The sequence below is a fragment of the Dendropsophus ebraccatus genome, chromosome 15, assembly GCF_027789765.1.
Source record: "Dendropsophus ebraccatus isolate aDenEbr1 chromosome 15, aDenEbr1.pat, whole genome shotgun sequence".
NCBI classification, from domain to species: Eukaryota; Metazoa; Chordata; class Amphibia; order Anura; family Hylidae; genus Dendropsophus; species Dendropsophus ebraccatus.
The window spans coordinates 36,212,664-36,236,996 of record NC_091468.1 but is presented as its reverse complement, the minus strand read 5'-3'; the positions used below and the strand labels follow the sequence as shown (position 1 = coordinate 36,236,996).

At 41.3% G+C, this 24,333-nt stretch overlaps 1 protein-coding gene across 1 annotated transcript in view; it reads left to right on the top strand.

Moving 5' to 3' along the window:
* ACTN2 (actinin alpha 2) overlaps positions 1-24,333 on the top strand; it is a 56,006-nt gene that overhangs the window by 18,763 nt on the left and 12,910 nt on the right. Inside the window, exons 5-13 of the mRNA XM_069955356.1 lie at positions 42-129; positions 5,444-5,522; positions 9,788-9,869; positions 12,694-12,779; positions 15,041-15,133; positions 16,020-16,250; positions 16,372-16,519; positions 19,533-19,683; positions 22,416-22,524. Of these exons, the coding sequence (XP_069811457.1) occupies positions 42-129; positions 5,444-5,522; positions 9,788-9,869; positions 12,694-12,779; positions 15,041-15,133; positions 16,020-16,250; positions 16,372-16,519; positions 19,533-19,683; positions 22,416-22,524 (1,067 nt within the window). The remainder of the gene's footprint in view (positions 1-41; positions 130-5,443; positions 5,523-9,787; positions 9,870-12,693; positions 12,780-15,040; positions 15,134-16,019; positions 16,251-16,371; positions 16,520-19,532; positions 19,684-22,415; positions 22,525-24,333) is intronic.

The window sequence follows — 24,333 nt, the reverse complement described above, 5'->3', positions numbered from 1 at the left end:
TGTTTGATCGTAATTAATTTATATTTACTTTTTTTTTTTAGAAACTTCTGCAAAAGAAGGATTACTTTTATGGTGCCAACGGAAGACTGCCCCTTACCGCAATGTGAACATTCAGAATTTCCATACCAGGTACCCTCTGAAATCAATTCTCATTTTTAATAGACAACATATTAGTTTAGTTTTTCTCTTACTGTGATTTTCATTTTAAAGCCATTTTGTTTCCAAACTATCCCCAACATTATTGCAGCCTTGCAGTTCCATAGCATGCGTCAGCACTAGGGATGAGCGCAACTTCAGCCTGCTCGGGTCCGATTATTAAGCATTTGAATACCAGTGGCTGGAGAAGTTGGATGCAGCCCTAGGGAATTGGGGATACCATGGATACAGCCGTAGGCAAGGTTCACACTAATAAAATAACGGGTGTCTAGTTCAATAGACCCTTGGCCCAATAGTAGCTAGTTTTTTGTCTAGTTACTTAGATTATTTCCCTAGACTTAAGTAAGGGGTACACCATCAGGCAAATTAACACAATGATAAGCTTAGAAATGTAGAATCCAAATGAAAAAGGGAGATATGTCCCCGCGCACCCCATAAGTATAGAAGCAAATTTTATTGCTGTATATCCACAGGTAACACGTTTCGAGAGCGCTGGGCTCTCTTTTTCAAACCTCCAGGATACTTAAAGGGGTTATCCAGTGCTACAAAAACATGGCCACTTTCTTTCAGAGACAACACAACTCTTGTCTCCAGTTCAGCTGCGGTTTGCAATTAAGCTCCATTCAGTTCAATGGAACTGAGCAGCAAAACCCCGCCCAAGCTGGAGACAAGAGTGGGGCTGTCTCTGGAAGAAAGTGGCCATGTTTTTGTAGCGCAAACATGGTACACATCGAGATATGCTAGAATTGCTCTGGACTTCCACGTTGGTGTAGGACCTTTGCAAATGTGCACTCCATGGTGCTGATCGGAGTGCACATGTGCAAAGGTCCTACACCAACGTGGAAGTCCAGAGCAATTCTAGCATATCTCGATGTGTACCATGTTTTAAGTATCCTGGAGGTTTGAAAAAGAGAGCCCAGCGCTCTCGAAACGTTTTACCTGTGGATATACACCAATAAAATTTGCTTCTATACTTATGGTCTGCGCAGGGACATATCTCCCTTTTTCATTTGGATTCTACATATGACTACGCATACCCGAGGGTTCTGCGGCTGAGAGTCTCCTGCAGCGGCCAAGTGTACATTATACCATTTACATGCTGTTATAGTGGTTGTGGCTTCTCACAGGTGAGCTTAAACCTGTGTGCAACTTCATCGCTACAGTGCTTTTGAGTATACAGTGTCACCCTATGAGGCGCTCTGCCCTGTGTTTTTTCTGTTTCCCCATTTGCAAGTTTAGAAATGTGTAGTTTATAGCCAGGCGCGGACTAAAATCTAAAGGGATGTGGTAAAACCCATGCTAGTCCCAAGGGGATGCAGAGAATGGTATAATTTACTTGGAATGGCAGTTAGTCGGGATTATGACATCATTGTCGACTCTGTAATGTGTAGCCTGGAATTGTCTATCACCTCTCTTTTTCCGGGCAAACCAGACTTTTTCATATTGGCCGATTTTACTTACTATATTACGCCATTGTAATATTGATGCAGCTCCCGGTGCAAACCAGTGACTCAAGACCGTCAAGCGTACGTAAAATAAACACCTGTCTAACAGCTTAAAATTAATTTGCAACCCCGTAGTGTCTATGTCTACGTAGTGAGTATGGAATGTCACCCTTAATTTTCACTTTGAGACTTTCCAACTTTTTTTTTTAAATTGTTATTTTTTTATGTTGAAAATCTGTTAATAAAGATATATATAGAAAAAAACAGATGTCTTTCATAAATATGGCCAACATTGCGCAAATAACATCCAATACTTTTGAAATAACGGACGTTATTTGCTAAATGACGACCGTTGTTTTCATTTTTACATCATGTGAACCAAGCCATAGGCTGTATCCGTGTTTTTTTAGAAATCCTTAGGGCTGCTTCCAACTTCTTCAGCCACCGGTATTTAAATGCTGAATGATCGGACCCGAGCATGCTTGCGCTCATCTCTAGTCAGCACATTTTAGCTAATTTAGTACTTTTAGGAACAATCCCAATCTAGAAAGTTCCCAGCCATTTCATTATGTCTTATAACTTTCTTTCGAGATACTGTACGCTATAGCAGCAAGGTTCAGTAGACGCTTAGAAGTTGCAGTTACAAATTAATAATAAAACTGGCAAAATGGCAAAATAGAAAACATTAATCCTAGAAAGCCCCCAGGACAAATGTCTAGGACTAGGTAGATCAGCATTGTGTTATAATGTTCAGCTTTTCAAATGTTTTTGTATCACTCCTGCTTAGGATTTTAGTCAGCCTGACTGTTAATATATAGACTACAGCATCCTTCATGTAAAACAGCTGTCCCAATTGGGCATCACCTGTCTTTATGATCTATTAGAACATATGGGCTGCTGCAAAGACCTCGGGTAGATTTAGTGCAACTCTGCATTGGTAATTGGCCATTCATTTAAAGATAATTCAATACTTTTCCCCCTGCTGGCAATTTTTTTTTCTATTCTTATATTTTTGATACCATATCTAAATAAGTTACAGCTGAGGTGAATCATGATCACATCCATACACATTAAGGCCATATTCACATGGCGTAAGAGACCGGCCGTTCTGTGACCCGGCCAGGTCATGGAGCACCCGGTCTCTGAAAAGATCATCCCGGCCGGTACTGCAGTACCAGTCAGATGATCTTTGACGCCGCAGAGTTCTGATGCGGGCGCCTCCGTGCGCGCCCGCATCAGAACTTCCCACAGCACACAATGAAGCTTGCGGCCGCAGCACTGACATGGTTTTCTGCGGCCGCTATTCACTGAATAGCGGGCGCAGAAAACTGACATGTCAGTTCTTTGGGGCGCCGCGCGGGATCCCGGCCGGAGCATATACGATGTGTATACGCTCCGGCCGGGATCCCATACAAGACAAGACAACGTATATTTCCGTGAAAAGTACAGCCGTTGCTGTCGATTTCAACAACGGCCGTACTTTCACGAAAATATATGTTTTATGAACATAACCTAAGTCTACATTCACACATTCCGTAAATTTGTCCGTAATTGCAGATCTGCCCATTTAGGGCCCATTGATTTAATTTGGGCTGTTCAAACTATCATCTGGGGGGATCTGTAATCCTCAAAAACTGTTGCCACAAAAATGACTGACAAGCTCTAGTATAGACCGTAATTGCGGCACAGATTGTCCTATAGAAGTCTGTGTGAGCATCTGTAATTTTTGCTGATTCGTAATTGTTATGGAAGAAAGGTGCATAACGTCCGCGAATCCGTAAAAATTGTCAGTAATCATTTTAATCCTTTTCCACTTTTTTAACTATCACCTTCCCCTTTATTTGCTCATTCGCAAAAAAATACAGATTATGTATGCAATATGGATGCATTGCAAACAAATATTACATACTACTATTGCGGACATTTGCAGACATATACAGTCTTGAAAAACCACAGAATGTGTAACTGTAGCCTAAGCCTACATTCACATGTTCAGGACTGTATATGATGTCAAAATCATCCACAACCTTCGTCTGCAATCTACAAAAAAATCATCCGTAATGCATCCATATTGCATTCGTAATCCATATTTTTTTGCGGATCAGCAAAGAAGAGGAAAGTGATAGTTAAATTGGGGGAATGATTTAAAATGATTACTCATCCCTATATTGAGCGGATTTGCTGATGTTACGGTAGTTTCATCCGTGAAAAATTACAGATCCACAAAAATTACAGACATCCCATAAACTTCAATGCGACAGTCTGTGCCGCAATTTTGGTCTGTACTACAGTTTCCAGTAATTTTTGCTGATTGCCAATCCGTAAATATACAGACAGTGTGAATAACCCAATTAAAATCAATTGGATCGGATCTGCAATTACGGACAAAATTACGGAACATGTAAATGTAGCCTAACTCTAACAGCAAATGGCAGTGAAATCTGAGCACTGTTTTGACTGTCTGTTTCTAAGTGACATTTGGACCTCGGTGATATTTCCTGGACAAACAACTGCAACGTCGGAAGAAATGTAACAGTACTCTCTATACCAGATACATGATATCATTTATTACATCATTGCTAAAACATTATTAGATCAGAGGCCCCAAAGCTATCCTAGCATAAAAGCCATGTTCCCATAAAACTATATCTACAACCAACCAAACGCAACATAATGGAAAACCAATAGCCAGGTGTCAAGGAGCAGTTATATTGTTCTGATTTAAAGTCCTGTTATATGAACCTCACCCAATGTTTTTCAAGCCTGTTTTATATGGCTATAAGTGTTAGATCTATATAGGATGGCATTTTAGAGTCCATATTGAACTTAGATTACTATAGAGCCTAATGTTCCTCTAAGTTAATGGGGCATTCCCCTATCCTGTGGACAAAGCTGATCGCTGGGAGTCCGACCTCCCAATCACCCTGCAGTTTACGTAGCGCTCAGCATGCCTGAGAATCCACCGTGGGGCCGCCGAATGCTTCTGAGCTCTGAACTCCGTTGAATACCTCGCTCAGACAGGAATTCCACTTTAAGGGTGCCTTCACACCTACCGTATCCCAGTAGAAAATCCGCTGCGGATCCGCAGCAGATCAGCAGCAGATTTAACTAAATGAATGAACACAGCATTAAATACGCACTGTCAAATCCGCTGCGGATCTGCAGCAGATTTGTAAGTGCGGATTTACTGCTGTGTTTATTCATTTAGATAAATCCGCTGCGGATCTGCTGCGGATCCGCAGCAGATTTTCTACTGCGATACGGTAGGTGTGAAGGCACCCTAAGTCAAGTAGAGTCCAGGTGTTCTACTTACGAAATTCCGCCGTATTTGCTCAGTGTGAACATACCCTAATACAGTAGGGTCAATTCCATTTTCTTCTACTTGCTTATTGGAGTAACCCTATATTTCGAGGTGCCTGTGAAGAAGGTGGAGCCATGTGTATGTTTTATCCATCATTACAGAAAGGGGTGGGAGAAGCTCCAGATACAACTCAGAGAAATTGTTTTCCAAACACCTATAATACCCACTGGCCTCATGTCTAATGACACAGTATATATACTTATATATTGTGTTGGACTTGTTTCTTGAATGCTCTTTATCCTTAGAAGTGAGTTGTGTATACTTTTTCCATGATGTCTGACTATCCCAACTAATCAGACATTCAGGTTATATTGAAGCCAGATTACCATTATATATTATGGGAGACAATTTATTTCCTACTGTTTAAGCAGAGGCTATGCGTAGCAGCTTTCTGATGTGTCTGTCAGTGTCTTATCACAGGTATTTTGTTTGTTTTCTAAAACATGTAACTTTTCTTTTTCTTGCTTTACATATGATAAAGCTGGAAAGATGGCCTTGGCCTATGTGCCCTGATCCACAGACATCGGCCAGATCTCATTGACTACTCCAAGCTTAATAAGGTCAACACCATACAGTCCCATTGGACTTCTACTGACACTGACTAACACTGTGCATGTAACACCTGATTTAACTTTTAATTACAACAAAATATTTTCTATACTCCATATTAGAAACTTTGCATAAATTAGTTGAAGCCAATCTGAGAAACCATGTAATATATCTTACCAGATAGAAAACATCTTAAATCACTTTTAAGTCTCTTACACTCCAAACTAAATATATTCTATGAAAATCTGTTAAAGCTGCTGCTACTTTTTAGGTTGTACTATAGAGGGGGGAGCCGCATCGCTTCTTCTGTGGTTCATTGTAGTGTGTGGAAGACATCATTTCAACCAATCTCCACCAACTATTAGTTGAAGCCAATCTGAGAAACCATGTAATATATCTTACCAGATAGAAAACATCTTAAATCACTTTTAAGTCTCTTACACTCCAAACTAAATATATTCTATGAAAATCTGTTAAAGCTGCTGCTACTTTTTAGGTTGTACTATAGAGGAGGGGAGCAGCATCGCTTCTTCTGTGGTTCGTTGTAGTGTGTGGAAGACATCATTTCAACCAATCTCCACCAACTATCTCAGTGATAAATGAAAAGTAGAGACAACTGGTGAAAAATTACTATAATTACTACAAATAGCACAACTCATGTGCACACAACAACTTATCCTGAAAAATTATTTGAAAGCTAAAGCACACTTTAAGTATATGTCAGCACAGGAGGTGGAGTTCAACCAGAGAAGTAACAGGGAGGACACAGACTGTGAGCCCTGAACTTGCCCCGTCAGCTGTCCCTGCCTACTTGCCTCATGCAGCCCTAGGCAGCTGCAAGCAACTGGTCGGCAGTCCCTAGCCTGTGACCAAGGTGTAAAACATGAAACGAAGATAAGATGAACAAAAACCCAAAGGGGTAGTCGTACAGGCCGGGGTCAAACCAAACTGGCAACGTGGTACAAAGGCACAATGCAAATAGAAAGGTCAGACGTACAAAAGCCAAGATCACAAAACCAGGTAAAGGGAAACAGAGAATATGGAAACAAGGGTTCGCTTAGAACGTTTATAGAAAGACTTATAGCCAGCGATAAGGAGAACAAAGGAGGTCAGGGGCCCAGTCCAGAATGGGATTGGACTGGCCCCCTGAGCCTCACCACAATCCCTGAGAAGAGGACCGACTGACTGGCACGGAGACCTGCCAGTCATACATACTAATTGCAGCACACCTGCCAGAAGGTGAACTATTCTTTCAGTGTGTGTATATATATATATATATATATATATATATATATATATATTTTTTTTTTTTTTATTATTATTATATTATATTATATATATATATTTATTTATTTATTTATTCTGAAAACATGAATTTGTTTTACTAAAAACTGAAATACCAAGATGGAATGAGTACAGTATATAGCGTTGTAATGCCTACAGCCCCTCTTGCGTTCTTGCCTTAACTTATATATTACTTCATTGTATTCTGACCTGCCAGGCTTCCCTCCACATCACTACCCTATTTTAGGAACTAAAGCATTTTGGCAGGACTAATATCATAGCCTGTCTGTCCGACATAATCCCAGCTGAGGCTCCTTAATCTTCCCCTCTCTCTGGTACTAGAGGCTCAGATAATACTAAAAGAGGACTAAAGCATTTACCCAAGTCAGATAATAGATTAAACTACATCCCACAGGGCAGCCTTGTAGAAGCACACATTTTATATTTAAAGGGGTATTCCTTTCTCCACATTTATGATCTATCACCAGGATAAGCTATACATTTCTGATAGATGTGGGTTCCAGCTCTGGGATCCGCACCTATCCTCAGATGAAGGGTCCCCAGCCCCATTTGGCCTGCTTGTGTCAGCTGAGGGTGATTGTAAAGCTGATAAAAGCTGAGAAGGCCCTAGGGGGACCTTTACAAAGGTCCCGTCTGAGGTGTATGCCAGGAAGAAGCGCTGATTTGCCCCTCCTCCCTGGTGTACGCCTGTTGTATTCCCTGCTCGCCTGGTGGGCAGGCGGTGGGGGGGGGGCTCGGTCGGCACGGCAAGTCCGGAAGGAGGCAGGTTCGGGCACCCCGCTGGCCGTGGTCCTTATAGTGAAACTGAATGCGCAAAGGGGGCGGGGCCTAATTTAAGATAAATCCCTCCCAGTGCTATGCTGTTTACATAGAGGCTGAATGGCCATTGACAATGGGAGTTACATAAACAGTATAGCTTATGGGGCTTCACTGTTTCCAGAACTCCCACAACAGCCCGCTCAGCTCGCTCAAACCATAATCAGAGTAAAAATTGCTGTGTTGCTGATGTAGTTTCACACGTGACCTTTAATGTGACGCCACTTCTTTTATTAGAGCTGTTTGTTTAAAATCACATGGTTTTTGGAACAGTACCCATTGTGGGTAATACATTGAAACTATGCCGTTTTTGGCATGGTTTTGGCACATCCTTAATAAATTGGTCACTTTTGTATCATCTGTATCTTTTCTCTGCAAGAGTATGTGCACACTATGGAATCAACAAGGAATTGAAAAGTCAATTCTTTGGGCGGACGGCAGATTGCACTTGAGAAATCCAATTGAATTAATTGGAAAGGCAGAATTTCAAGCAGAGTCCATGGCGCAAACTCCTTGAAATTCTTGAAATTCCTTGCTGATTCCACACTGTGCACATACCCTAAGAGCATCTTAGCAGATTTTTTACCACTATGACAAATGGCCAAAGTTTTTTTAGTCATCCCATGATCATCTTCTAAGCAGTGTAACTTTTTGTTCTTCTATAAATAGTCATAGATTCAGCATTTACCTTTTGTGTTTTATATTTACACTGTTCACTGAATAGCAAAAATAACATTGTAGGGGGAATTTGTGCATTTTTTTCCACAGGTGTCAATTATTAGACAATGTGGATATTCTTGCTTTCCTTATGCAAAATTTAATATTAGGTACGCATGAACTGATATATTTTTAAAAAAAATTGTTTTGCCTAATACAGCTTGGCTAATACAGTATGCTAGGGTAAAGGATTACTGCTGCACTATTTTTTTTGTATAAAAATGTAAATATCGTACATGATAAATTTCACATAAATCATGATTAAGCCACACCCCCTCCGAGTGGAAAACCTAAAAGGAGGCGAACCTGGTGAAAACAAGAAGGAAAAAAAACAAATACTGCTTGATGAATATTGTGCACAGCATAAAAAATTTTAGCCATCCGGTATTAGCCAAGAAACAGAGAAAATTCAATGATAGATACCCCCTATGGCATTTTTTCCTTTATGATTAGGCTAGATTCAAACACAGTAAAAGAAAAGCTAAATACCACCGTAATTCTTTCAATTACTTACGGCTGTTGCAGCATCGGCCGCTATTTATTGAAAAAAAAAAAAACATTTTATTGTTTTCTATGGAATCCCAGAATACTCTGTATGCACTCTGGTGGGATTCCATGCAGCCGCACAGAAAACTGACAGACAATGTAAAGTCCAGCTCCGGCCGTACTTTACATTGTCTGCAATGGCTAATTGAAACGCGGGCACACCAGTATGTACCCGCATTTCAAAGTTCATGCAGTACCTGACCGTGTCACAGAATGGCCGCTGTGATACATTGTGTGAATTAAGCCTTATATTAAAAAAACACAGCCATATTTTAGCCTCAAAATTACGACGTTATTTTTTTTTTATTTTACAGTGTGTGAACATAACCTTCAATATGTACCAAATTAATGTTTGTTTGTTTTTTCTTTTCTTTTTTTTACTGGATTTAGTTGGATTAAAACACAGCAATCCCAATCTAAACGTAAATACTTCGTTATTCAGATGTCTAAAAAGGAAATAATAGACATAGTAAGAATATGATTGAGGGTTTGACACAGTAACTAATGTTACATAGAGTCCTGTTATAAAAATATGTTAGTGTTATGGTAAACACTATACAAAACAAGGAAAGGTAACAATTACATGTATACCCCTATAATAATTAGCTAGTGGTTTCAGAGGCATGTATAATCAGTACATTGTTTCCTCCACTGTATTCTATATACAGCCCTTATGCAGTGATCAGTTAAACCGTGCAATAATTTTAATAACATTAACCAACTAAATGTCGCATTACTTCCAGAGTGGTTTGCGAGCAATTAACCAAACTGCATTAACATCACATGAATCTGGCTAATCCTGGTAATGCAGAAGGTAAATATAGCAATAGCAACATTAAGAAAGGCACATACACAATATTTCAGCTAATGATGTATATATTTTATTAAACAGGATGATCCGGTGGGAAACATTAACCTAGCAATGGACGTTGCAGAAAAGTTCCTTGATATACCAAAGATGTTAGATGCCGAAGGTAGGAAGTCCTCTCTTGCTTTAAGATAATGTTTCCTAATCTGTTCCTCAAGGAAGAATTAAAGTGAATGTACTATCATCGCTTTGGGCTTTTTACATCAACACACCACACAGGGTATTCCCAAGCACCGGCCTGGCATGAAGCACTGGGGGCGAGCCTCACAATCTCCCCTCTGGGATGGGAGAATTAGAAGCCCCAGTGGGTCATGTCGGGCCAGTGCTCGGGAATAGACTGGCAATGTGTGCTGGAACTGCCGCAAAAAAAAAGAACTGCGCCACTGCCGATCCATTCATGTAAAGGATCTCCTTAATATTGACAAGATGATTTAATAAGCTTCTAAGAGAGGATTGTATAACAAGGAGTGAAGAAAATGCCCTTGTGGCTATGCTCACCCTTGGTTATTGTGCTACACCTACGATTGGCTTTTATGCTAATGTGTATGCTCAACCGGTTACTTGCTAGGTGGTAACGTGTGGCACCACTTCTATGGTGGTTGGTCGGAATAAAGCTCAGCCAATTGGGCACACAGGTATGCTGGCACAACTGCTTTTATTTTAAAGAGGCTGGCTATATCCTTTGCCCCCATGTAAGGGGGTCCCTTGGGGGCTTATCACGGTGGTCCAGAGTGGAGCCATGGCCCATCCGGACTATTGGTACCGCCACCCACAGAAAGGGGAGATGACCCAAGGAGGAAGCAATGGCTGTGTAGGTGCTTAATGAATAACCACTCCAGTTGGTCCAGTTAAAATAAATAAATTCTTCTTTACTGTTGGAAGCCTCAACACAGTGATATATATTTTAAGATCTTTATAATATCTTTAGTAACTCGAACAGTGCTGGGAAGTTGTAAGAGAGAGATACAGTCGTGCCAACTGAGTTGCGTGCTGAGAGGTAGTAGGAGTTCTGAGAAGTAAAGAGGAGGATGTCAAGAGAGTCCCAACCCAATGTAGAAGTGTGCTCTGCCGGAACTTTAGAAGGAGAATAAGTAGAATACTTGAGAGTAGAGAGACTACTTGTGCCCGTGTTTTGACTCTTTGGGTCTTTGCGCCACCTATTGCCCACCAGTGTCAGTCAACCCGTCCTAGAGGGTGAAACAAGCCCCAGTCCTTGTTACCTGGGATGAGCAGAGTGGTCAGAATTTTCCAATTACACCCGCACTGCGAGAGAGAGCAAAGTTGCTAGGAGCCTACGTACTCTATCTGGATCATCACACTAAGAACAACACATAAACACCTTGAGAGAGACATAGATATCTGCAGCCCATGAAGCTCCTTGGGGTCATTATATCTTCACTTAAGCAATATTAGCACCCCATAGCACATCCTCAAGATGACCTGTTAAGGGTCCTTAAAAGAGAAAGTATTGTATTGCCCCCGACAATTTATACAAGTTACCAATATAAACTTATTACGGGAAATGCTCATAAAGTGCTTTTTTTCCCTGCACTTACTACCGCATCAAGGCTTCACTTCCTGGATAAAATGGTGATGTCACGACCTGACTCCCAAAGCTGTGCGGGCTGTGGCTGCTGGAGAGGATGATGGCAGAGGGATGCTCAGTGTCCCTCCAGTGCCCTATGTCCCTCAGTGTTCCCCTGCCATCATCCTCTCTAGCAGCCTCAGCCCGCACAGCTCTGGGAGTCGGGTTGTGACATCACCATTTTATCCAGGAAGTGAAGCCTTGATACAGTAGTAAAGCCCTTATTACATGGGGCAAATGAGCGCTGTCAGCAGTGCTGTCCGGGCAACCCATAGAGGATAGCGGCGGTCTGCCGCCGCCGCTCCTATTCCACAGAGGAATGGCAGCAGGAGCACTGGGGATGGGGCTGCTGCCTCATGCACCGATCCGGCTCGCACCTGGCCGGCCCCCTCCCATTGATAATCGGGCGGGCAGTCCCCTGTGCTAGAAAGACAGAGGGAGAGGGGGAAGAAAGCAATAAGATGTGCTAGACTGTGGCACTGATGTGGCTGACCATCTCCTGTTTGACTCTTCATTGTAAGATATGAAGTGCTATGTTACCAGTTTTTACAACATGGATAGCTACAGAAGCTTTCAGAACAGCCTTAAAGGGGCACTCTGGAGAAAGGTGTTAGAAAGGTATACAGATTTGCTAATTCTATTTAAAAATCTTAAATCTTCCAGTCCTTCTCAACTTTTGTATGTCCTGCAGGAAGTGGTGTCTTCTTTTCAGTCTGACACAGTGTTCTCTGCTGCCACCTCTGTCCATGAAATGAACTGTCCAGAGCAGTAGCAAATGCTCATAGAAAACCTTTTCTGCTCTGGGCAGTTCCTGACACAGATGGAGGGGTTGCAGTAGAGAGCACTGTGTCAGACCGGAAAGAATACACCCCTTCCTGCAGGACATACAGCAACTGATAAGTACTGGATGATTTAAGATTTTTGAATAGAAGTAAACTACAAATCTGTATAACTTTCTGATACTGGTTGACGTGAAAAAAAATTCTCTGGCGTACCTCTTTAAAGAAAAAAAAAGTTAAGGAGGTGTTCCCACATCTTAGATATATAGTTGTTCTTCTTTCTTGATTAGAGATAGGCAAGAGGCAAGTAAGGAGTACCACTTCTTTATTTTCCTCTATGGAGACTACACCAGCCACAGAGAGACTGAGCCTGCACCTCTCATTGATAGAGGTATTTATAGCATATCCATGTGAGGACTCATAAGAGATGACCCCTTTAAGGATATAAGTAGTACATAAAATTATATTATAGGTATAAGAAAGAAATGATGATAGACTGACTGTATCTGTAGGTAACCTTGGAGGCTGTGGTGATTCATAACTTGTGTATCTCCTATTTCCTTCAGATATTGTAAACACTCCAAAGCCTGATGAGAGAGCTATCATGACCTACGTATCGTGTTTTTACCATGCATTTGCTGGAGCAGAGCAGGTACGGTGGGTTTGTTTATGTATCATAACTAGATCTCATGTCCAAGTAGTTTCTATTACACAAAAGGTATTAGAGATAACCAAAATTTCCAAAAGTTCAGGTTCGCCCAACATTACAAAGAAGTTTGAGTTCGTCCTAACTAAACCTTAAAAAAAACTATGCTAAAACAGCTAAACAATTGCAGTCATTTAGCTGTTTTAATGCGATTTAGCAAGTTCTCTGATCTCTACCTAACTCTCTGCACTTCCTCGCTGTCCTCCTTCTCTGGTCTAACGTGTCTCCCGCAGCCACCTTCAGCTCGCGCAGCCAATCACTGGGGGCAGCGCTGTCCCGTCTCAGTCAGTGATTGGCTGGGCGGGCTGGAGACCCATAGAAGGACATCGGGGAAGGGCGTAGAGGTGAGCATAACCTTTTTTACAAACTCGAACTTTGCAAAGTTTTGAAAGACTCTCGGTTTGTAAACTGCCGACACCTGCTGCAGCGGTGGGACAGACTGGAGCAGCAGGTGTCGGCAGTTTATGTGACGTGACATCACCAACTTTAAAGAGACCTGAACACGCCATGCTGTAGTAAGTGCTAAGATATGCACTATAGGTGTGTTTCCCATAATAAGTGTCTATTAGTAATTTTCATAACTTTTGTTGGGCAGTAACATATCTTAAAATTATTTTGCTCGGACTTCCCCTTTAAAAGGAGTCTTTACATGGTCCGGTCATTGTAGACGAAGCACCACAGGAACAATGTTTGGATCATTCATTTATCGTTTTACTAACATCATTGTTGGCTGCTAGAGATGAGAGAATCTCGAGTGTGAGCATTTGAAGAAGTTGGATGCAGCCCTAAGGCTGCCTGGAAAATATGGATACACCCATAGGCCATAGGCTGTATCCATGTTTTCCAGGATTCCCTAAGGATTCCTTCTTCAGCCCAGGTATTCAAATAGCGCACACTCGAGAGTCGCTCATCTTTACTGGCTGCACATCCCAAAGTTTGTCAGTGATGACTTTAGGGCCACAACAGATACATGATAAACTTTGTATGTAATGCATTGTGTTAGGCATCTTTCACAGTATTTTACATCAGTATTTGTATGTCAAGTTGGCCAAAAATACAAGAGCAGCAAATCTCTCCATTCTAGTTTCTCTTTCGGTAGGTTCCAGTCCTAGTTTTGGCTTACTAATAATGATGCAAAATACTGGTAAGTTATAAAGGCCTAAGGTTTGTTTATACAAGGTTTTTGAGGCGAAAATACAGCCGTTTTTGACAATTATGGCCATAAATAAAGATCACTATTATTTATGGCCGTAATTATCAAAATAAGGCTGTATTTTAACCTCAAACAACATTGTGTGAATATAACCTTAATGTGATTTAAAAAAAAAAAAAAAAAAACAACAACAGTGCCATTGACTGCAGTATGTATACATACCCTAGAAAATTTTTGTTTAATTCTTAAAGAAATACTGCAGAATTTTTTTTTCATCAACTGCTATTAGAAAATTATACAGATTTGTAAATTTACGTCTATTGAAACAAAAAACAACAACTCAAGTCTTCCAGTACGTATCAGCTGCTGTTTGTCCTGTAGGAAGTGGTGTATTCTTTCTAGTCTGATACAATGCATTCTGATGCCACCTCTGTCCATGTCAGGAACTGTCCAGAGCAAGAGAGATTTTCTATAGGGATTTGCTACTTACTCTGTACAGTTCCTTTCATGGACAGAGGCATCAGCAGAGAGAGCACTGTGTCAGACTGAAAAGAACACACCACTTCTTGCAGGACATACAGCAACTGATAAGTACTGGAAGACTTGAGATTTGTAAATAGAATTAATTTACAAATCTGTATAACTTTCTGACAGCAGTTGATTTCAAAACATTTTATGATGCACAGAAGGCGTGAAATATCAGTGAGCAAAAATGTCATCACTTTTGTTTACCATAAAAGTAAATTATTGGTTCGCATTAAAATCCCATTGGAAGACCGACATTTCAGAAGCTAGGACCGTAATCTCATAGTCCTGTCTGACCCTCTTTAACCTTCCAGAAGGATTTTAAAGGGAACAGTGAATTATTTACTTGCATGGAAATGCATGGTTATCTGTCTGACCGTCTCGTGTACTCTGAGAAGTGTTTGATGGAGCCGGATTACATTGTTGGGAAAATGAAATATCAGTGACGGTTAGTGCAGGGCCTATAATGTCAGAGAACTGAACATCCATTCTACAACCTTTCATCCCTATTATCAATGGATCTTTACAGGCAGAGACGGCAGCTAATCGCATCTGCAAAGTGCTCGCTGTGAATCAGGAAAATGAAAAAATGATGGAAGAGTATGAGAGACTGGCAAGTGAGGTAAAGTCGCTGTTTATCGTCAGCTACCTAGAAATAAATTAATATACTTTGAGGGCTGCTCCTTTTCTCTGACTGTAATTTTGTGACAGATTATAGCCACCAGGCTACTGCACAGAGTGCTTGACTGCTGTTCCTAGGGCCCATCGAAAGGTGATAGAGGGCCAACCTCTATGTAAACAGGACACATATATGTTGAGAGACTATATTAGAGCAATACCCCTATTATTAGTGGAGACTGGAACCTTAGAGTAGTTATACATTTGAAAGTAAAAAGAATATTCTTTATGTGTACATTATAATTCTATCTGTGGAGTTATAACCTTAGTAAGACTAAAGATTGGGCACTTGGAACCATTTTGGTAATTTAGAAATTAATACGAATCTCAATCCCTACATAAACCAGTGGTGAAAGGGAATATAGGACTAGGAGCTTCCTGAGAGATCAGATTACACACTGCCAATACAATTCTACAGAGAAGGGAGGGGAGAAAACAGAGATGGGAGTGAATTCAGGAAGTAGAGGAAGGGACTGCTCTATTATTCCCTCCATGCTGCTGCTGCTCCTGAGAGTATACTATAGAAATAAAGAGAAGCAGGATCTCCTCTTCTACCTGTGTGCATTGTATGATAGACACCATAGAAGTTAGACTCCACCTATTATTTTAGGGACAATTGAACATTAGCTATGGGGCCTGCAGAGGAGAAAACTGTTGTAAAATGTCATATACAAATAATATAATGATGAGAAATAGTGCTGCTCCTCATGGGCACACATAGGACAGCTTATCCTGAAGTTACTTAAAACGACAAGTAGGTTATGTTATCGCGTCATGTTATGTGAATTATATCTTCTGGCTTTTATTTTTATTTTTTTCCTTGGGACCAGCTTTTGGAATGGATCAGACGCACAATACCGTGGCTGGAAAACCGTACCCCTGAGAAGAGTTTACAGGCCATGATGAAAAAACTGGACGATTTCCGCGACTACCGACGCAAGCACAAACCTCCTCGAGTGCAGGAAAAGTGCCAGCTAGAAATAAACTTCAATACTTTGCAGACTAAGCTGAGAATAAGCAATAGACCAGCGTTTATGCCATCTGAAGGCAAGATGGTTTCAGTAAGTAAAGCCGTCCATGGTCTAAAGTACTGTATATTGATAGAACATAGTGAGATATTTTTTAGGATATTGTTTTTCATGCCTTATTTTCAAGTAACACAGTGTCCTATTCCTCCTGCAGGACATTGCAAATGCTTGGCAGAGGCTGGAGCAGGGTGAGAAGGGGTATGAGGAATGGCTACTAAATGAGCTGAGGAGGCTTCAAAGACTTGACCACCTGGCTGAGAAATTCAGGCAGAAGGCAACCATACATGAGACGTGGTCATCTGGTAAGGATTAGAAATGTGGAAATATGTTTTATTCAAGTTTTTAAATTTAGGCTACATTCACACGTTCAGTCGTTTTTCAGGACCGTATATGATGTCTACAATCTTCGTCTGCATCCCACAAGAAATTCTTCCATAATGCATCCATATTCTTTTTGTTTAGGAAGGGGAAGGTGATAGGTTAATAAATGGAAATGGTTTAAAATGATTTGTCATCAGTATTTTCTATGGATTTGCAGACGTTACGGACTTTTCTTCCACAAAAATTAGGGATACGCAAAAACTACAGATGCTCCCCTAGACTTCTATGGGACAATCTGTGCCGCAATTAGAGCTTGTCAGTAATTTTTGTGGCAGCAATTTTTGCAGATTACGGATTTGTAAGTATACAGACAGTGTGAACAGCCCTATTGAAATCAATAAGCCCTTAATTTGTCGGTAATTGCGGATCTGCAATTTTGGACAAAAATACAAAATGTGTGTATGTAGCCTAATTCTCAAAACATAACAACCCCAAATACTAAACATTCTATCACAATCTCATCTTGCTAAGGATACTGACTCAGGGATAGCTGTGGCAGATCTATAGTGTGCAGCCACATTGAGATGCCTATATCTCAGCTTCCTGAGGGATATCTAGGATCACACCTACAAGTCTATGGCCAAAATGGTGCTGTTTCTTTTAAAAAAATAAGGCCCTTTTTTATCTCATACTGATGAAATCCCCTTGATCTAGATTTCTATTCACATAGTTAACTGGGCCCTTGCTATAAGGAATCTTTTATATACCTTGTTGTTACTATCACTTATGCACTCAGCCACATTACAGGCCAGGCATTTTGTATAGTTGCCATATATATCTGCCATAGAGGGGTCTCTTTTGAACCTCTGTATGACTCCATTTAAATGCTTATAGTTTACTCTGCAGTGGTATACTCCATCACATTCCATATCTACGGAGGAATGTTTTCCTAGGAAACTCAACTTTAGTGATCAGTGCCAGGCAGCAGCTGCCAAGGCTGATAGAATAATGGGGTGCATCAAAAGAGGCATAGATGCTAAAGATGAGAACATACTGTAGTTTTGCCTCTTTATAAATCTTTGGTCAGACCACACATGGAATACTGTGTACAGTTTTGGGGACCGGTATATAAGAAGGACACAGCTGAACTGGAGCGGGGGCAGAGGAGGACGACCAAGGTCATTAAGGGGTTATTTACGCTAGAAAAAAGACGTCTTAGGGGCGATCTGATCACAATGTACAAATATATGGATGAACAGTACAGAGATCTTTGTAGTGATCTTTTTACACATAGATCTGTAACCATGACAATCTTTCACCACCAGCACAAATGCAGAATCTTTACTGTAAGAGCAGTGGGACTGTGGAACTCTCCGCCACATGAAATTGTCCTCGCTGATTCATTAAATAAGTTCAAGGGAGGCCTGGATGCTTTTCTTTAAAAATATAACATTATTGGGGAGATTTATGAAAGGGTGTAAATACCCACCTGGTGTAAATTTTCCACAGCAACCAATCACAGCTCCTCTTAAATTCTCCCAGAGCTTAAAGCTGAGCTGTGATTGGTTGCTGTGGGCAGTTTACACCAGGTGTATATTTACACCCTTTCCTAAATCTCCCCCTATGTGCAGGGCCGTATTAACAGCTGCTGCTGCCCTAGGTACTAAACCTATAGACGCCCCATCTTGGGGAGTGTGGGGGAGCGTGGTTTCGACCATATGCATTTCTCTACATGTAGAAACATTATCTTAATCGCATTTTTCATGGTTTTTAACGGCTCAAAACATAAATTTCCACATTGAATGAATGATTAGAGCCGTCTGCATATTGTCTAAGGGAATTCTCACCACAGGATTTGTAGGTAATAGCTCCAGGTGTCACAGCCAGACCAGACCTGAACAATACTACCAAACCAGACCTGGTCATACCTCCCCCTCTCAAAAAGTCACCAGATTTACTGGCAAGTCTGAATGGGAGGTGGGAGATTAAAAAAATAAAAACAAAAATAAAAAGTTGTTTCCTTCCCCCTGCTCCCTGGTGCTGCCCCCTGCAAGGTGCTACCCTAGGCACCGGACCACAGGGGCCTAGTGGTTAATACGGCCCTGCCTATGTGTACTAGTTTACATGTTATGGGACGTCGATCCAGGGATTATTCTGATTGCCATTGGAGGCAGGAAGGAATTTTCTCCCTGCGATGGGGCAATTGGCATCTGCCTCATAAGGGTTTTTGCCTTCCTCTGGATCAACGCAGTAGGGGTTCTGTAGGTTGAACTTGATGGACTCTTTTTTTCAACCTTACTAACTATGTAACTATATTCAGAGAGTCTATAGTGCAGCAAATGAAAGTTGTGCCACTCCCCCCCCCCAAAAAAAAAAAAAACACAGACACACACAGACAGCATACTCACCATCCCTCCGGTGACGATCGCCACTCCATTTGCCCGCCGTCCGCCTCACCGTCACCGCTGTCCGCCGTCCAGCGATGTCTCTGACTTCCGGGTCCTGGGGATGGAAAAGGCTGCCAGTGCGCTTGCGCACCTGCAGCCTTTTCATTGGCTGGAGCGCATCACATGGCTTCCAGCAACCTCAGCCAATCTGGGCTGAGCAAGCTGGAAGCCATGTGATGCGCTCCAGCCAATGAAAAGGCTGCTGGTGCGCATGTGCACCAGCAGCCTTTTCCGTCCCATTCACTCTCCATGAAGACGCCGAGGAGGAAGAAGACCCGGACCGCCCCCCGGCTCTGACGTCGTCGTCACCAGATGCCGCCCGGGAGAAGAGGACCGTGACGACCGTAATAGGTAATGTATACATTCTTTAACTTCCGGGCGGGGGGGTCAGGGGTCCGAAAGTGGGGGAAGGGGGCCAGACCGGGTATTTAACCACATTACAAAGTTAATATATAACTTTGTAATGTGTGTTAAATAAGCTAAAAAAAAATTTCGTCGGAGTTGTCCTTTAAAAGAAAACATTTTTTTTTTTACTTTCTGTCTCCAGGAAAGGAGCAAATGCTAACACAAAAAGACTATGAGAGCTCATCTTTGACAGAAGTGCGCGCACTACTGAGGAAACATGAGGCCTTTGAGAGCGAGCTGGCCTCCCGCCAAGACCGAGTGGAGCAGATTGCTGCCATCGCCCAGGAGCTGAAGTATGTTCCACAGTCTCACAGCTGCTGACATTTAGCTGATAAAACTATTTCCGCGGCATCCAATAGTGTCATAGGTACTCTGTAAAAGAATTCCTAGCATAGTTGGGTAAGAATATTATCTTGGGCTTTTCAAAACCCTCTTCTTTTAGTGGCTAAATTTAGTCCTTACTAAGAATCATTCAGTTTATACAAATGACTCACTGGCCATTTGGTTTTATTACTCTATTCCACCGTGTTATTACTGGCAGCTGTCAATGACGTTTTCAGCCATTTTAAACTTTTTTTTTTTTTAGTTTTCTTAATAATATTAAAATCCCAGATAGTTCTTGTAAAAGCGATTCTGCTAGAACTTATGCTGTAGGGGCCCTTGCACACTACGGAAATCATTCGGATAACTTGCTGCAGATTCCGTGCTTGATCCCACTTGACTCTCCGTCTGTCTTATAGACTCTATTCTATGCTCGGGCAGATTCATCCGTCCACCCAAAGAATTGACATGTCACTTCTTTGGGCAGACGACGGAATCTGCTTAACCATAGAATGGAGCCTATGGGACCGACGGAACGTCAGGCGGGAGCGTGGGGGGGGGGGCGAGAGACGGAATTACCGAAGGGAGACGGGCGCAAGTTACCTGCCGTAATGTGCAAGGGCCCTAAGGGTGCGTTCATACTGAGAAATAGGCGAGGAATTGAAGAGGAATCCGCTTTTAATTTCCGCTTAAAATTCCTCCTGTAAAATATGAACAGAGCAATGTCCCATTGTGTTCAATGGAATTTCCACTCTGTTGTTCACACTGCAGAATTTCTGAGCAGAACTTTCTGCCGCAGATGCGCTTTCCGTCCAAAGAATTGACATGTTAATTCTTTGGATGGATTCTGCTAGAGGAATGCTATAGAAGTCAATTGGGCTTTAATTCTGCTTAAATTCTGCTTTAAGGGTGGGTTCACACTATGGAATCCACATGAATAAGTTCCAGCTGATTCCTTCACTCATACCCACTCGCGACGGCACGCATCTCTGCCCGTGCCATATACACCATTCAATGCTGTCCGCCGAAAGAATTGACATGTCAGTTTCTTCAGCAGAAGGCGGAATCGGCCCAGCTGCCACGGAATCTGCCGGAACTTATCCATGCTGATTCAGTATTGTGAACCCACCCTTATTCTGCTTGAATTCTGCTCAAATTCTGCTCCTATTCTGTTTTTTAAGGCGAAAATAGCTCTGTAGTTTTATAGTTACAGCCGTAAATAAAGAATATGATTATTATTTATCAAAATATGGCCATATTTTTACCTAAAAAATGTGTGAACATAACCCAAACATGAAGCTATGTTAACACACAGTAAAATAATACCAAAATACGGCAGTAATTTTAAATGAAAATTTTTTCATGTTCCCACTATGTAAGACACCAGACATTCCGTGACGCGGCCGGGTCATGGAACGGCAAGTGTCAGAAAAGATCATCCCGGCCAGTACTTCACTTCTGCTGAATTCGGATGCGGGCGCATCCTTGCGCGCCCGCATCCGAATTCCCTGCTGCACACAATGGAGCAGCTCTATTGTGCGCACTGACAGGTTTTCTGCTGCCGCTATTCACTGAATAGCGGCCGCAGAAAACTGACTTGTCAGTTTCTTGCAGCGCCATTAGGGATCCTGGCCGGAGTGTATACCATGTGTATACACTCCGGCCGGGATTCCCTCAGGTGCAGCACTACGCAAGTACTGTAGTAATCACGGCCGTGATCACTACGGTAGTTACATAGTGTGAACATAGCCTAATAATGTGCCCCATAGAAGTCTTAAAGGGAATTGGTCATATGGTAGAGAAAAACTACCATAATTGAGCACAGCCATAAAAATGATGACCAGGCTCATTATTTTCAACTTGTTGTTATCATAAAAACTGAAGTTTTTTTTCACCTGTTCACACATTAATTTATTTTGACAGCAATAAAAGTAAAAAAAAAACTGCATTATATAACAGATCAGTTACAAAAATCAATTACCACTCCCAAAAGATAAATCACTGATGGAAAAGTAACAAACTCAAGAATAAGGCAACAAAACAGCAGTAAAAGTAATTGAAAAAAACATCGGCATCATAAATTACCGTTTGCTTATGGTTAATTACCATTACCATTTGTTTTATAGTTGTGGGGCGGTCTAGCTTGGTCATATGTAAGGCAAAAAGTATCTAAAACCCAACGTAAATAAGTGCAAAGTATATATGGCAATACCCTCTGTTTTTTTACTTTAATGATACGCAGTTGTTATCAAAAGCTATATTGTAGCCTAGGGCTAAGTTCACACTACAGGATTTTTCATCAGTCATTGCCAACGTCTGTCAAAAAGGCTTCCAATATTTGCTAATGACGGTCGTCTATAATGCTCATCGTAGGCTGCCATCATCGACAAATATTGTATATCTTTTTGACGGCCTTCGGCAATGATGGCTGAAAGATCCTGTAGTGTGGTCATGGATTGGATGCTAGGTTCCTCTACTAAACTGATCTTTATCCATTTGTTTTACAATATTAATGGAAATCAATTGAACTTTTAAAGGTCATCTCTCTATTAGAATGTTGTCCATGTTGCGGGTTACCTACTGTAGGTATAAACTTGCCAAGGACCTATGATTCCCAGTCTTGTCATATGATAATGTTAAAAATTTGTAAATGTTTGGTCTAGTTATGGAGAACAATGAATTTCTCATCATTTTCTCCACTCAGTGAGCTGGACTACCATGATGCAGCCAGAGTTAATGAAAGATGCCAAAAGATTTGTGACCAGTGGGACAGACTTGGGACATTAACCCAAAAAAGGAGGGAAGCTCTTGAGGTAAGTTATATAAAATAGTTGTTTTTTTTTATATACAGTTCAGAAAATACAATCAGGGGAAATTGTCAACAGGGTAGTTAGTTTTTTTTTTTGTGTGTGTGTCTTAAAAAGTTTCAGGCTGGGTTCACACTATGTATGACACTGGCCATTCTGTGACACGGCGTGTGAAGTGCATCCTGGCCGAGACTGCAGTACCAACCGGATGAACTTAATTTCTTTTGATTCACCATAGCACACAAAGTAAAGTGCAGCCTGAGCCGCACTTCACATTGTCTGCTCTGTCAGAATTGTGCGGCAACTATTCAATGAATAGCGGCCGCACATAAGAGACAAGTCAGTTTTCTGTGCGGCCGCAAGGAATCCCGGACAGAGTGTATACAATGTGTATACACTCCGGCCGTGCTTTCATAGAAGTCAATGCAATGTATTTATTGAATAAATGACGGCCGGTGTTGCAATCTGCAACAATGAACGTTATTAATTGAATTAATACGTTGTGTGAACTTAGCCTTAAAGTTTTGTGTGCAAACCTTTGCAACTTTTAGTCCTTGGTCTTGATCTTGTGCTGGTTTAAAAAAAAAGACTAAACACAGGAATTCCGGCCAGTACAGACACTCAGTGTGTCCCTCAATCACAAGACTGCCTTGAGCACTCAGATGACCTGGGAGACCCAGGACTTCCTGTGTTTAGACTTTTTTTGGGGAAAAAAAAAGAAGTCAGAACACAGGAAGCCCCGTGTTTTTTATGACTAAAACATATATTGAATGTAAATTTCAAACTTGTTTTATATCTACTTTTTATTTAGTTGTTGAGTTATAGCGACAATGACACTTTAAGGATTCAGATACAGGAAACATTGAACATTGACGTTTTACACGTAGACTTGTATTGTAGAACTATCCCAAGCACATTGCTGAAATAATTTGCTTAAAGTTAAAGAAATCAATCTAATAACGTTCCAGAAATCGTATACACATAGGAATGCAAGATTTATGGAAACTGATAGGACTGCAAATCAAAATAACCAGGGCAGAGTTTTAATAGCCGTCAAGGCTTTCATAGCTAGAATAGGAAATGATATGCAAATGTTCTTCCTCCGCTTTAATGAATACAGCTCATAAATTACACTCTGCATTTGGCTCTGGAACAGGGGCTGGAGTGCATTGCCCCCAGTGAATAGACGCCCAGCTTTCATATCATTCCTATCAATAGATTTTTAAATGACATTTAGTAACTAGACAAGACATATATCCTGGAATCATTAAAGAGAAAATATGCAATAAATTGTTGACTTCATCACTGTCTGACTATACAACTCACTGGAGATCTTTGTTAGGAGGCCTGTGCATTAGCATACAAAGATACTTTCTTTTTACGTATTCACATGTAGAAAGGAAAGCAAACTAGTTCTAGTTATATAGTTGTTGTAGATGACCTGCTTATCCGCTATTTCATAGAGCATTAGTAATGTGTGTCATCTGAGGCCAGTGCTGCTCTAGGAAAGAACACTGTGCTCTGTAGTGATCACCTGACACTGGAGCTGTTTGTCAGCACTGCAGTGCACCATATTTCACCACATTTCCTGGCTCCTTTTTGTTATGCACCAACCTTTTCATATGTACAAAGCTTTTTCTTTCAAATCAACTGGTTTCAGAAAATGATATACTTCTATTTAAAAATCTCAAGTCTTCCCATACTTATCAGCTGCTGTATGCCCTGCGGGAACTGTTGTTTTCTTTTCAGTCTGACACAGTGCTCTCTGCTGACATCTCTGGCCAAGACTGGAACTGTGCAGAGCAGGAGCAAATC